The sequence below is a fragment of the Acomys minous genome (assembly GCF_964271855.1).
Source record: "Acomys minous genome assembly, chromosome: 18".
Classification (NCBI taxonomy): Eukaryota; Metazoa; Chordata; class Mammalia; order Rodentia; family Muridae; genus Acomys; species Acomys minous.
Window position 1 is genome coordinate 1,729,968 of NC_140501.1, and position 15,735 is coordinate 1,745,702.

The 15,735-nt window shown below is 44.8% G+C and overlaps 1 protein-coding gene across 3 annotated transcripts in view; it reads right to left on the bottom strand.

The window, feature by feature from the left end:
• The window catches only part of PCCA (propionyl-CoA carboxylase subunit alpha), a 305,003-nt gene that overhangs the window by 113,364 nt on the left and 175,904 nt on the right, over positions 1–15,735 (bottom strand). For all 3 annotated transcript variants that reach the window (XM_084767907.1, XM_084767906.1, XM_084767905.1), the window contains one exon: positions 9,006–9,108. In XM_084767907.1, the coding sequence (XP_084624033.1) occupies positions 9,006–9,108 (103 nt within the window). The remainder of the gene's footprint in view (positions 1–9,005; positions 9,109–15,735) is intronic.

The window sequence follows — 15,735 nt, forward strand, 5'->3', positions numbered from 1 at the left end:
CAAATCAAACCATTTTACAAGCTTCTACTGGGGAACACAATATTCATTTTCAAATGCTACTAAAAAATAATAATAATGTCGTTTCCGGTTTGCCAAACATGAATTTGAGTCGCAGATAATTTTTAATTGAAAAGGCTAAAATTGTCATAAGTGTAGTCGTCACCTGGCCTTATTTTCTAATGTCTTTGTATGTCCCAGAGTAAGAGACTGTCCTAAAACTTCCATAAATGTAAAGCAGCCCAACAGTAGATGTGGCAATAGCTCATTCTCCTAAGAAAGGAATTAAAAGTAAATTATTCAAAGAGGCAAATGAAACTGGATGTGGTGATACACAGTTGTAATTCCAAGACATAAGAAGCTGAAACAGGAGGATTGCCATAAGTTCAAATCTTCCATAGGCTACATTGCCTCAAAAAAAAATAAACCCTGTGAGTGACATAGTCCCATAAAAGTCACATTTGCCACATCCCTCAGCATTTCTCTCTATTATAAAAGGGACAGACATGAGGTGACCTTGTTAAAGACATATTTCATTCTTTAGTTAAACAAGGAAGGCTTGAGAGATACTATGTGGTGAAGGGCACTGGCAACCTGAAGACACAAGTTCGATTCCCAGCACCCGCATGGTGGCTCACAACCATCCAGTCCCAGGTGTGACTCCCCCTCAAGCACCAGGGTGTAAGATATAGATACACACACACTAAACACCATGCACATAAAGTAAAACTAAATCAATCTTTTTTTTTAATGGCCTTATGCTAAAAACGCATTTAATTTCATTTTAAGTTAATGCGATTACTGCTTGTTTTTACAAAACAGCATTTTACAAAATTGCTCACATGGCTCTACTTTAAAACCAAATTTCCAAACTGTTCTTTAAATGTCAAAACAAACTGGTAGAATGTTTCCCTAGCTCAGAAGTCTAGAAGTACATGGTGGCAGAACAAAGAGGGAAAGGTTGGTTATATCAGAGAAAGAAAACGTCAAACAAGGGGTCTGTAATTATTTCTTATTATGCATCCATTTGTAATTATTATTTTTTATCCTTATGCTCATCACCGTATCTTTTCTTTGTGAAGAAAAATACAGGGTGGTAATTTAAATAATATGAATACACTAACATTTTCCTCCCTCCACCACAGGCATCCAAAGATAAGATCATTTCGAATCAACCAAAATGAACGTTATTAAGAAAACAAAATGAAGGTTTAAATTCTTTAGACATAAGTGCTATTCTCAAACCTTAAAAAGCTCTGAGAAAATATAATTACTTGTATACAATTATGCAATCATTGCTAAAAATCATTATCACAATATTAGCACTTGGAAGAAGTGGTAAGGTTTGTAAACACTTTTAAAAGAAAAGTTCTGGAGGGCTGGTGAGATGGCGCAGAGGAAAAAGTGCATGCCACTGAGCCTGAGCACCTTGGCTCAGCCACAGTAGAAGCAGAGGCCCCACAGCTGTGCTCTATCATAGCAAAGGCGTGGCTACACATGCTAGTGTCTCACACACACACACACACACACACACACACACTTTATAAAAAAGAGGTTTGGTGAAATGGCTCAGCTGGTAAGGGCGCGTCTCAAACCCGACAGCCTGATTTTCGTTCCCAGCACCCGTATGGTGGCTTGTGTCCCTCTGTAACTTCACCCTCTTTTGGGCACTGTGAACATCGGGCATGTGCACTGTGCACAGACACGCAGGCAGGCAAACATGCGTACACATATTTCAACAGAATTTGCTCCCTGACCCTGCCACACCCGTTGCGTTTCCCCCGCAGATATGATGGAAGTCAGTCCTTGCTCATACATGCAGTGAGTTCTAAGCTGTCAGTAGTCACTCCCAAACACCTTTGTTCAGGCAGCTGGGAGCTTTCTTTAGTTCTTTAAAAAAAAAAAAAAAGTTTTTTTTTAAATTTATTCTTCTCTCACACAACACATCCGGACCACTCACCGGAGGCCCACATTTCTAAGCCAGTTTGTTTACACATCAGGACCACTCAGACTTTTTCTTCAAAATGAATGGTCTCCATATAAATTTAGTTCGTCATCTCTAAAGCAATGGACACACTAGTCTTTGTGTTTCTTGTGCTGTTCTAACTAGTTTTATATTATATTGCACCAGAGAGAAGTGGGGGGAAAACTTGGGAATCCAAAAAATTATTACAAATAAACTCAAATGTTTTTCCTCACTTTGGAGTTCACTATTTCGAAGGACTGGCTGGTGTTCCCACGTGTGTGTCCAGGGGGTTCACACTCCTGGTTGGCTCCGTTGCTCATTGTTGCCTTCACTAATCCCAGAGTTTTACCTGAGAACCCGCATCCTTCATTACAAACATCACTGTGAGTTGCTGAATATAGCTTTAAATTGTGTTATAGCACACACAGCATATATACACACAGTGTATCTATCACTGTATCAAATATACTTTCACTTCCTACCTCTAAAACACTCTCATTTTACACAACTGAAATCTGTACTCTTTCAACAGTTCACCCTTCCCTTCTCCATACCCCTTTTTATTTCATTTAGCTGATCTTTTTTAAAAAATATTTTTATTACATTTATTTATTGTTTTATTTATTTAGTTTTTGGTTTTTGGGGGACAGTGTTTCTCTGTGTGGCTTTGGCTGTCCTGGACTCCCTTTGGCGGACCAGGCTGGCCTCGAACTCACAGAGATCCACCTGCCTCTGCCTCCCGAGTGCTGGGATTAAAGGCGTGAGCCACCAAATCCCAGCCATTTAGCTGATATTACTTAATTTAATTTAATTTAATTTAATTTTTTTGAGACAATATCCCATGTAGCCCAGGGTGGCCTCAGAGTCCTAACCTTCCTACCTCTGCCTCACAAGGATAGACAGGCACCACCAGACCTGGACCCTCCTTTCCTTTTTTTTTTTTTTTTTTTTTTTAGGGCTTGGCCCTAATCCTAACCCTAACCCTACCCTAACCTTAACACCAACACTAATCGTAACCCAAAACCCAACCCTAAACCTAACACTAATCCTAAACCTAAGCCTAAGCCTAAGCCTAAGCCTAAGCCTAACCCTAACCCTAACCCTAACCCTAACCCTAACCCTAACCCTAACTCTAACCCTAATCATAGTGCATAGTGTCCTCAAGGTCTCTCTCTCTCCATCTTCTGGCATGCATCAGAATGGAATGTCCTTTCTTTCTTTCCTTTTTCTTTTTTTCTTTCTTTTAAAGATTTATTTATTATTTATACAGTACCCTGCCTGCCACAAGAAGGCACCAGATCTCACTACAGATGGTCGTGAGCCAACATGTGGTTGCTGGGAATTGAACTCAGGACCTCTGGAAGAGCAGACAGTGCTCTTAACCTCTGAGCCACCTCTCCAGCCCCAGAATGTCCTTTCTTTTTAGGACTGAGTAATTCCGTCGGTGTGGAGGTCCTACATTTTGTCTGACCCCTCCCTCACCCACCAGTGGGAACTTCGACAGTGTCTTCACTGCTGCTGTGAATAATGCTGCTTTCAACACGGATGTACAAACATGTGTTAAGGATTTGCTTTCGACTGCCCTGCTGACCACACGGTGAGGCTTTTCGGTGTCTTGAAGTCCTGTATTGTTTCGCACAGTGACTGTGACATTGCTGCCAACAGGGCACAGGGGTCCCTGCTCTTCCACTAATGCTTGTCCTTGCCAGCCCCTCCCACAGGTGAGAGGACATGCCTCACTGCACCAGTCACTCAACCTGACATTTCTTTCATAATTGTGATACAGGGCATTTTTTGTGTGTATCTTGGCCATCTGACTTTTTTTTTTTTAAAAGAAGTTATTTATTCATGTCCAGTCCCCAATTTTCTTCAATGTGTATATGGTGTGTGTATGTGTGTGTGTGTGTGTGTGTTTATGAGTGTGCATACCCATTGTGACAGTTTGAACAAAAATGGACCCCATAGGCTCACTTATTTTAATGCTTAGTCACCAGGGTGTGGCACCAGGGGGTGGTACCAGGGGGTGGCACCAGGGGGTGGCATTATTGAAAGGATTAGAAGGATTCGGAGGTGAGGTCTTATTAAAGGAAGTGTATCACTGGGAGTGGACCTTGAGATTTCAAAAGCCTATGCCAGGCCTAGAGGCTCTCTTCCTACATCTGCCTAGGGATGATGTAGCTCTTATCTTCTGTCAGCCCCTGCCTGTCTGCATCCTTCCACCATGATGGTGGAGGACTAACCCCCGGAAACAGTAAGTAAGCCCCAGTTAAACGCGTTCTCCTATAAGAGCTGCCTTGGTCACGCCATCTCTTCTCAGCAACAGAACAGTGACTAAGATCTTTGTGCACACAAGACTCAGATAGCTTCCTGCTCTAACACTGTCTGCCTTACTCCCCTGAGGCAGGCTGTCACCGAGAGAGGAGCTGGCCCAGAGGCCAGCAGGTCCCAGGGATGCTTCTGCCTCTGCCTCACACAGCACTGGCCTTACATAGCCCAGATCTTTCTACATGGATTTGAGGGATCTGAAGTAAGAACTCATACCTACCCACTGTGCCTTTTCTCCAGGCCAGTTATTTTGTATTTAGTGTCTCCCTCTGTAGCCCAGGCTGACAATGGGTTCACCATGTAGGCCAGGGAGGCCTGAAGCTTGCAGACCTTGTATCTCAGCTTCTCAGGTGATGGGATTACAGGTGTGAGCCTGGGAGGGAGATTTTGATAACAGAAGCTTTGTAAAGATGAGGCTGACTCTGTTCTTCTACTTAGAGATTTGGACTACTTAAGATCTCCTGAAAGTTTGCATAAATTTGAGAGTAAATTATTTATTTCTGCGAAAGTGTAACCGGGACTCTGAATCTATGTATCACTTACAGTGGCATTGACATCTTATCATAATAACACTTCCAAACCCCTGGCATGGTTCTGCACCGTGTTTAATACTTTAATACTTTCAGCACCAGTTTATATTTTTCAGAGTTACAAATCAAATTTATCGTGTGTGTGTGTGTGTGTGTGTGTGTGTGTGTGTGTGTGTGTGTGTGTTGCTTTCCTGTTGCTCCTTTTTACTGTTGTAGAGCAAACACAATCTGAGTACATACAAGAACACATGACACTTTGAGGGCTGCTGCCACCCTGGGGGGAGCAGGAGCCGAGTGGAGGCTGTAAGGAGAGGGTTCAACTGCACCCACAGTTGGTTTCCTTCCCCTCTTTTTTAGTAGGAAATCTGTACATACTGTGCTTTCTCTATTTGAACTTTTCAAAGTTTGGAGTGCCCCCCCCCATATAAACTCTAAGATTATGTATTCTCTGAGCTTTACTGTGAGCTAAATAAACACAACTTTTCTTATTCTTCCTCTGAAGTCAATAATCCAAACCTGTCCTGTTACTTTTAGGCTAATTTTGTTCTTGGCAGGAAACCGAGAAAACAACCCTAGTTCTCCCATCAGTGACCCCAAAAGGTGCCACGCTCCACAAGCCTTCACACCAGCTTATCTAGCTGAGCCCACATTGGGCGGCCTGAAGCAGCCCAGTTCAGCTTGACCCCTGCAAGCTGGGCTGCACCACACGGCCCCAGCTCTGCTCCAGGGATAACATGTCCCACAGCATCCAAGTGAAAAATGAGGAAACAGGTATATCACTTGCCAAGGTAGGTGCTTTCCGGGATGATTTTAATGCCCTCATTTCAAAGTGCTAACCTCATGAGCTAAAATATGAAGTAGAAAAGATTTTACAGGGGGGAAAACACTCTAAAGACAGGGCTCAAACAGTCAGATTAGGAGTCATGAGGGTCTAAAATGACACTGCAAACAGACATATGGACTTTGGGTTCAATGGAGTAATCCTGACAGGACATGGCTTAGAACCACTCCAAGGGAGGTCATGAGGCATTGGGGGACAGGCAGGCTTCAGTGAGGACTGGACACCGAAATGAGGAGCATGCTCAGATCACACTCTGTAGTGTCACCCCTCCCCCAGGATGCAGTGATAAAACTTTTCATCCTTTGCTACTCAACTCAGTTAAATGCCCCTTACAAAGCTATTGATGGGAAGACTCCTAAGTATGGGAGAGCTGTAAAGACTCACGAAATGGACCATAAGGGCGGTTGACATAATAACTGCTTTACTCCGTCAGCACTGTCATTTGTAGTCAACACTTTAGCATCTCTCCACAAAACACAAAGTTTTTTTATTTTATTATTTAATTAATTTATTAAGATTATACCTCAGTTTTTTCCCCTCACTTGTATCCTTCCATTCTTCCCTCCCTCCCACTTTCACCTATTCCCCTCCCCTAGGTCTATGACTGAGGGGGACCTCCTCCCCCACTATATGGTCATAGGCTATCAAGTCTCATCTTGGTAGCCTGCTTATTCTTCTTCTGAGTGCCACCAGGCCTCTCTATCAAGGGGAAGTGGTCAAATATAGGGCACCAGAGTTCATGTCAGAGTCAGTCCCCCCTCTCCACATGACTGTGGATAATGTCCTGTCCATTGGCTAGATCTGAGTAAGGGTTTGATGTTTACTGCATGTATTGTCCTTGGCTAGTGCAATAGTTTGAGCAGACCCCCCTAGGCCCTGGTCCACTCATCACGATGTTCTTCTTGTAGGTTTCTAGGACCCTCTGGGTCCTTCTATTTCCCCATTCTCCCATACTTCTCTTACTTGGGTCCTAATAGGAAGTCCTCACATCTATCCCAATCTCCTGGTAAGTGAAGACTTTTGTGGGACATCTCTTTTGGGCTATTGTCCAGTTATAAGTGAGTATATACCATGTGAGTCTTTCTGCTTCTGGGTTAACTCACTCAGTATGATCATTTCTAGTTCCATCCATTTGTCCACAATTTTTGGGATTTCCTTGTTTTTAATAGCTGAGTAGCATTCCATAGTGTAAATGTACTACAGTTTCTTGGTTATTTTGCTTTGTTTTGTTTTTGTTTTTGTTTTCGAGACAGGGTTTCTCTGTGTTACCCTTGGCTGCCCTGGACTCACTTTGTAGACCAGGCTGGCTTCGAACTCACAGTGATCCGCCTGCCTCTGCCTGCCAAGTGCTGGGATTAAAGGCGTGAGCCATCACACCTAGCTGTACTACAGTTTCTTTATCCATTCTTCGACTGAGGGACATTTAGGTTGTTTACAGATTCTGGCTATTATGAATAAGGCTGTTATGAACATGGTTGAGCATATGTCCTTGTTGTGTGGTGGAGCATCTTTTAGGTATATTCTAAGGAGTGGTATAGCTGGGTCTTGAGGAAGCCCTATTCCCAGTTTTCTGAGAAAGTGCCAGATAGATTTCCAGAGTGACTGTACAAGTTTGCATTCCCACCACCACATCCTCGCCAGCATGTGTTGTCACTGAGTTTTTGATCTTAGCCATTCTAATGGGTGTAAGATGGAATCTCAGAGTCATTTTGATTTGCATTTCTCTGACTAAAGACCTTGAGCATTTCTTTAAGTGTTTTTCAGCCATTCGATATCCCTCTGTTGAGAATACTCTGTTTAATTCTGAGCCCCATTTATTAATTGGGTTGTTTGGTTTGGTGATGTTTAATTTCATGAGTTCTTCATATATTTTGGATATTAGCCCTTTGTCAGATGTAGGGTTGGTGAAGATCTTTACCCAGTCTGTAGGCTGTCGCTTTGTTCTGTTGACAGCATCTCCTGCCTTACAGAAGCTTCTCAGCCTCATGAGGTCCCATTTATTAATTGTTGACTTTAAGGCCTGGGCTGATGGTGTTCTGTTTAGGAAGTTGTCTCCTGTGCCAATGTGTCCCAGGCTCTTCCTCACTTTTTCTTCTAATATATGTAGTGTCTCTGGTTTTATGTTGAAGTCTTTAATCTACTTGGACTTGAGACAAAACACAAACTTAAAGAACTACCTTATGTCTCAGTTATTTGTGAGTCTGTCGTATAAGAATGCCCAGCAGTTATTTGACACACAGTAGCCATGACACACAGTAAATACATGAATAAATGAATTCCCACGAACCCCCAATGTGTGCCCATTTCTCAGTGAGACCAAGAAACTCCAAGGCCCTGCCAGCCATCAGATTTAGAATGAAATTACGTTATTTTGGCTTCCCTTCTGCTCCAGTCTTCCGACAAAAGTAATTTGTTTCCCACAAACAACATGTACCTCAAAACAACTAAGTCCCAGAAGAGATGTGGGTAAAGCAAAGCGTATCATGCTAACTACACAGCTGCTCCCCCGATTCAGGGAAACAGGCAAAGCCACACCTTGAGCAGCAACCTTCAGTGTTTTCCTGGTGAACTCCAATCACTGAGTTTAGATCTATCATTTATGCTGCCATATAACACTGAAATCTGACTGACCTGTGTTCACTGTAGCCCAGAATTTAAACTACTACAGTCTGTTTTGGATGCTACACAAGAGTTTGTACTCTTCATAACACAGAGAGTGGCACCAGGAGGCTGGATGCTCTTCAAGAACATCACACAGCCAAAATGATGCCAGTCAGGCTTTCTGGCTGAGTGGAGAGTGGGTTCTGACTTTCACACATGAACTCTGGTGCCCCATGTTTGACCACGACCCTTGGATGGGGAGGCCTATGGCACTCAGAGGAAGGATAGCAGGTACCGAGAAGAGACTTGATACCCTATGAGCATATACAGGGGGAAGAGGTCCCCCTCAGTCACAGTTATAGGGGAGGGGAGTAGGGGAAAAATGGGAGGGAGGGAGGAATAGGAGGATACAAGGGATGGGATAACCATTGAGATGTAATATGAATAAATTAATAAAATATTTTTTTAAAAAGAGTCTGGAAAGACAATCAGCAGTTTCTCTGTCACAAAAACAACCCATGGCTTCTCAGTGAGCAGTGAAGAACAACTAGTCAGGAAATGGAGGAATGTGTCCCCTAATTAGCATAAAGGGACAAAAAGTCCCTTTCAAACTCAGTTCAGAAAGACAAACACAAAGCGAGCTGGAGGCTGTGAAGAGATACTAGAGAAGCAAAAAATGTTCCAAATTTGCCTAGATAGCTCAAGACTAGAAAAAAGAAAGACAAAAAAAACAAGCAGAACTTACAGCAAATGTCGACCCGCTGTTTGCTGCCACCACAGTGTGATCTTCATTGTGCAGTTTTATTGAGAGTTCCCACTTAGCCACGTCGGGCCTGATAACTGGCACTCTGAAGTAGAAATGGGAAAAAAGGGTTAATTACATTTTATTCTTTAATCAATAACCTAATTTCCTTTAACATTAGTGTGTGCAATAAAAAAAAGTCAAAGATCATACTTAGCATTTCATTTTACTAATCCCACCCATGGGGGGAAAGCAGCGACACTCAAAAGACCTCTACTGTAATTGTGGTACCATCACCTCTTCTGAGACCCTTCACCCACATTCCATGGCTTGAATTTGAATTGTGTAATTGTGACAGCCCTCTATAAATTAATCTTTTTAAAGCTGTACTATTTTTATTTTTTGCTAACTATCAAGGTATTTTTAAATTACAGTAAAATAAACAATGTTAACAAATGCACTAAGTTTCCAAGATAAAAGATGAATTAGTTGGCATAATTTGGCATAGGAATTTGGGGTATTCCGTTTACTCTGCATAGCTGAGACAGCTAAAACTATGGTGAAGAATGTAGGGATGAGATGTCAGTGAGTAAAGGTGCTTCCCACAGGCCTGAGGACATAAGTCAATCCCTGGAACACACATAAAAGCACAGGGCGAGAGCAGACTCCAAGGTTATGCTCTGAGACTGCTCACCTGCGTGTGCGTATGCGCGCGCACACACACAGGCACGTGCGCGCACACACAGCCTCCTCTGTCTAGTCCCGGCTTCCCACACCAGGCTGAGGGAGCTCTGACTAAGGCTGGTCTTATCATACAAACGTATGTTTGGTATTATGTTCAGTAGAAAAACTAGGTCAAGCTGCCAGGAAAAAAAATACAAAAAAAAAAAATTCCCCACAATTTTGTTCTGAAAAGTCACGAGTTCAGAATTAAACCTAGTGCCACATATTCATCTCGTCTTTGACGTATTTATCAACAGTAGCACTTTTTAGTACCTCAGCTCCAGCTTCGGCTGTGGATCTAAAATTAATGTTTCAGGTTATATTTTCATTCAAGCCTCTCATATTTAGAAAGGATTATTATATTATATGGTATTTTTAAAAACATCATAGTCATAACAACTGCAGCTCTCAAGTCCCCTGTAGTTACAGGCCTGGCGAAGGGGGTTAGCGGGCGAGGAGGAGCATTGGGCAGACAGCTTCATCTGTGTAATGACGGTCTGAAACCCCACAGAAGAAAAGGTGACGTGCAAACCTCATCAACAAGATGCAGACTTGGAATACACGGAAGGACCACGCCAAGCAGCAGGCAAGGAGTGCTTCTGTGCCCTCCGGCCTCCCTCTAGCGCCTGCACTCCCCAGGGCACTGTCACCCCCACCTCTCCTGCACTGGACTCCGGGTCTCTAGAAGGACTTCTATCATGCCTTGTTTTCGTTTATTGACTTTTTCTTCCTAGTGCTGGGATGGAACCCAGCACTCTGAGCCTGCTACGAAAGAACCCTACCACTGAGTTACAGCCCATCCCATCCGTGGGGAAGGGTCTGAGAAGCCACAAGGGCAGTAGTTTGCAGTGCCCGGGGCAGGGGGCAGTTCCAAGACCTCCCCAGAGTTGTCTCCTCACTAGGCCGGATTCCTTGCTCAACCTCGAGTGCTGAGATGTCTGTTCTCCAAGGACCACAGTGGAACATGGCTTTCCCACATCTTCGTTTTCTTCGGTAATACATACCACACTCTTCCTGACCCTGACACATCTATGGTATTCTATTTCACACCAAGTTAATTCTTAACTGAGCTACTTACCATTCAAGTCCTTAAAAGGGAAGCCCCAATTCTTTGCATCTTACTTTTTTCCTAATTACTCTGGCCTGTGCCTTTTTTTTTAATTCATTCATATTACATCTCAATAGTTATCCCATCCCTTGTATCCTCCCATTCCTCCCTCCCTCCCATTTTCCCCTTACTCCCCTCCCTTATGACTGTGACTGAGGGAGACCTCCTCCCCCTGTATATGTTCATAGGGTATCAAGTCTCTTCTTGGTAGCCTGCTATCCTTCCTCTGAGTACCACCAAGCCTCCCCATTCAGGGGACGTGGTCAGATATGGGGCACCAGAGTTCGTGTGAAAGTCAGTCCCCTTTCTCCACTCAACTGTGGAGAATGTCCTGTCCGTTGGCTAGATCTGGGTCGGGGTTTGATGTTTACTGCACATATAGTCCTTGGCTAGTGCCATAGTTTGAGCAGGACCCCTGGCCCCAGATCCGTCCGTCATAATGTTCTTCTTGTAGGTTTCTAGGACCCTCTGGATCCTTCTATTTCCCCATTCTCTCACCTAGAGTCCCAATAGGACGTCCTCCCCTCTGTCCCACTTTCCTGATAAGTGAATGCCCTTTAATTAAGTCAAAGGAAAAGGAGGCAGAGGACCAAGCAGGCTGATCTGAGGCGGGTTCTGCTGAGCCACAGAGCGCTGTGAGTTCTGCCTATACTTCCATTGACATAACAATGGTGTTTGCGTTGATAAACACGCACACAGCCTGAGGAAGGCATGCAAAGCCAACCTGATGGCCGATCACAACTCTAGGCCTCGCCTCTTGTTTTGGCCCGTGACTGAAACCCTTCCATTATGGCAGCTTTGGACCCCCTCTCCTGTGCCCCACACTTCCCAAATGTGCCTCCACGTTTCTCTTAAACTGACTCAGTGATAGTGTGATTTCACTGTCTTCCTTCCACTCGGCCAGTCCAGTGTGTGTGGTGTTTTCTAGAACTTAGTGGCAGTCTGTGAGAGCGGAGGCCCCTTCCCGTCAGGCAGCCGGGAGGAGGTGGGAAGTCCTGGTCCTGACGCCCTGCTATAGCCCAGGACTCTGTTTCCCACAGAAAAGAACGACCCTGCAGATGGTGGCGAGACAGAGCTGCCTCTCCTCCTCGGGATCCGGCCACTATTTATTTTTCCACTGCTTTATTGTGATCCACATCTGTTTCATATACATTGTAGCTTGCCCCTGCCCCAGGAGGGACCTTACGGAAGAACACAGGCTTCTGAGGGAAAGTCCAGAGGTTCATGTCTCCTCAGCAGTGCACTTGAGACCCCACATCCCTGAGCCTGTGAGAGGGGCTCCCACAGAAACAAGCAGGTGACAGGAGGCAGGCCCCCTGCTGTAGCACTTCCCTAGACAGGTCTCCAGGTGGTCAGAGGAGCAGGAGCCATGATTCCCCGGTGGAGTTAGTACCGGGGTTTTGTCTGTGTATGCATGGCCTTTAAAACAGTCTGATTTTGTTGGGAGGATAAAACGGATGGTTTGGAGATTTATGCTAGTTACCGAGCTTGTACAATAGTGTACCAACATGGACGCAAACCCAGAGAATGTGTGCCCTGGTTCGGCAGGGTTGCTAAGAGAACAGTAACAGTTACTTTGAAACACCAAGTTCAATTCAAAAAGCATGAACATGACAGTAATAAGAACCTACAGTTATACTTAAAATTAAAAAAAAAAAAGAATTATACCTGTTGACACAACTCAAAATGGGCTACGAAGTTCAGGATAGCCCACTTGCCTAGCAGACATCAGTCCCTGGGTGTCACTCAGCAAGGAGAGAAAAAAGGCACCGGAAAATCATCACAAGCCCCCCTCAAAGGTGGGGAGCTGATTCGCAGTCCCTCTAGCAATGCTATACAGGACTCGGCTTCCCCTAGTGAAACACATTCCATAGGAAGGGCTGCATCAGACCAAGGGCTCATTTGGTACAACTTAGTGTGCACATTCAAACCCGAAACTCTAACTACACACGGCAAATCAGCACAGCAGCAGTGAGGGACCCCAGTTCTTCTCAGTCCTGGCCACCTCCAGGACCAGCCTGCTCAGTGAAACCCGACCTGCGCCTGTCTTACAGAGAAAAACTGACTACTGGTTTTTACTAATTTCAACGCTAGTACAAATGACTTACCAAACTACCCCAAACACACAAGTGATGATATAAACACACGGCTACTAACAGAGACTTCTGACATTTTACAGACTACAAGCTAGGACATCTCAGAAGCTTACTGTCAGACACACTAAGAGCCGCTTTCTGAGTCTCCAGGACCCACAGGACAGCGAGAATGGTAGGAGAGCATGGAGAACAGCCTCGTCATAGCTTCCCCCAGTGGGTGGCCTGTAAACTGATCTGGAGTAATCTGATGAATTCCACAGCCACTGAGGTCAGTTCCTGCATACACATCTTTGTAGAAAGAAAAAGGCCTCAGAAAGGGGGCCACTCATCTGAACCCAGTTCAGAGAATTTCCAGAGTGGCAAAAAGCTACGTTATGCAAGCACATAGCTGTTTTCAGTGGGGGCAGACAGACAGAGATACAGGCACACTACAAAGGAGCCCTCCCATGGCTCATGAATAAGTCAGGGAAATGATCAGGAAAAAAGTGGGGGGCGGGGGGGAGAAAGATGTTTAGACAGATGGCCCACTTAAAATGCCTGAGATGGGGCATAAGCAATTTTAATGAAACTTTAGATCTAGCACATGATTTTTTCCCCTTATTTTCCTTAACTGAAAAAGAAAACTACTCCAAGGAAGGAGAAAAAAAATCAGTCATTTGCTAAAAACCCCACTTTCAGCAAGTTCAGACAGAGCAAAGGTCACAAGAATGAGTTTTAGTAGTACAATAAATTCATGTAAAATTCTTCACAGAACCATCAGCTATCAAAATGAATAGAAAAAAGTACGGAGAGAACAGATTAAAGGAATTTTAAACAGAAGTCTACTGCCAACCCAAACAAAAATCTATGCCTTATTATGTGAGAACTTACAACAGGATAACATTAAAGTTCATCACTGCGAAGACAGATAAAAGCTCTCCGAGATCGCTTCACAAAGCTGGAAGCAGGCATGTGGACGGATCAAGACCCACCTCCATGCATTAAAATGTGTGGATCCCAACACGTGATACCGCACCAGAGCCTGTCACGAGCCTGTCCTGAGAAGTCACGGACATCACTAAGCTCAATGTGAGCACTGTAAATAATCAGACAAGTGACACAGAGCCTAGTACTGAATGCGCCATGTCTTATAGTCTTACATTGGTAATAGATGAAATTCCACTTTCTTTCTCTACTGTGAGAGGTGTGTGTGTGTGTGTGGGTGTGTGTGTGTGTGTGTGTGTGTGTGTGTGTGTCTCCTGGGAGATGTGGAGCACATGAGTCAGGAGAGCAACCGGGCTAGCCATCACCAATACAAGCCACACCCATCTGACCAAGTGCGAGCCTGCGAACGCTCTGTGCCCTGCACAGGTGATGGGTCCTCACTGTGCCTCTGCCTTCTTGTCAGTAAGAGTATCCTGAGAGGAGATGAGACAGGAAGTACTTGGTGCAGTAATGTGCAATAAGGGTTCCAGCATCCACAAGCCTCCACCGTGATCTACGACCGAGATCGGAAAGGCTGGGTTGTCTCAGCAGTGAATGGGAGGAGAGATGGCCTAGAGGGCACCTGGCTGCCCTGTTATGGCAGCCACAAGACGGGTCCTACAAGGTGCCTGTCACTGTGAATCCTCTCAACGTGAGGCGACTCAGAATGCCCATGGTGACACACTTGTGAGTGTGTTTCCAGAGAGCTGCGACTGAGGAGCAAAGACCTACCCTGCATGTGCGCGGCCCCCATGGCCTGAAGTCCCAGCCTGAACAAAGACGGGGAAGCAAGGCAAGCCAGGGCATTGGCCTCCCTGCTGCTGGCTGAGCGTGTGCTGCGACCTCACACTCCTGCTTTCTCCAGAGCTATCCTGGCACAGCAACAGGTAAGAATACAGTGGTGTCAGCATGTGAGAAGATGTGGTGCATACATGAAATCCCATCATCTGCAGCAATGGGGAGGGAACAGAGGACACGAAGTGAAACAAAAAAAGCCACTGAAGGACAAATATCAAACGAGCTCACACATCACAAGTGAAGCAAGTTGATTTCATGAATGAACACTGAACGGGAGTCACTGGAGGCTGGAAGGTTAGGAGGACAGGGAGGAAAGGGGGCGCGGGATAACAGGCACCAAACACAAGCACAGAGGAGGAGGACTTGTTGCACTTTATACCGTGGAGGGAATGACTGGTTTACAACAATTTACTATATACTTTTACAGAACCAGAAGACAAGGACTCCAAGGTCCCAGCATGAGGAGAGAGATGATAGATAGATAGATAGATAGATAGATATATAGATAGATAGATAGGCAGGCAGACAGACAGACAGACAGACAGACAGATAGACAGGGGCGGCTGTCAAGACAGGGTTCCTTTATGTAGCCTTGGCTGTCCTGGAACTTGCTCTGTAGACCAAGTTGGCCTCAACTCACTGAGATCCACCTTCCCTGCATCCCAAGTACTAGAATTAATGGTGTGAGCCACCACCACCTAGCTGGAAAAAAGATATTTAAGATTCCAATGGTAGTTGTTCTGGCTAGAGCATTTCACGTGACGTATAGTTATCACATCATTACAGGGCACCCACAGATTTTTTTTTTAATGCAATTTACACAGTGAAAGTCAGCAGTTTTCAGTTCGCCATCTGCCTTCCAATCACTTTACCCTGAGGCGCCCCACAGCAGTCAAGGGTGCGCTGCCTGCTCAGAAGCCTCACATCAGTGCGTCCTGCAGGCGTGCAGTAGGACAGCAGCGCTTGCTCAGTATACATCTGAACCCCTTGTGCTTACTGGGTACTTTCTATTACATGGGTGTGGTCCCTTGTTGGCTTCTCCTGG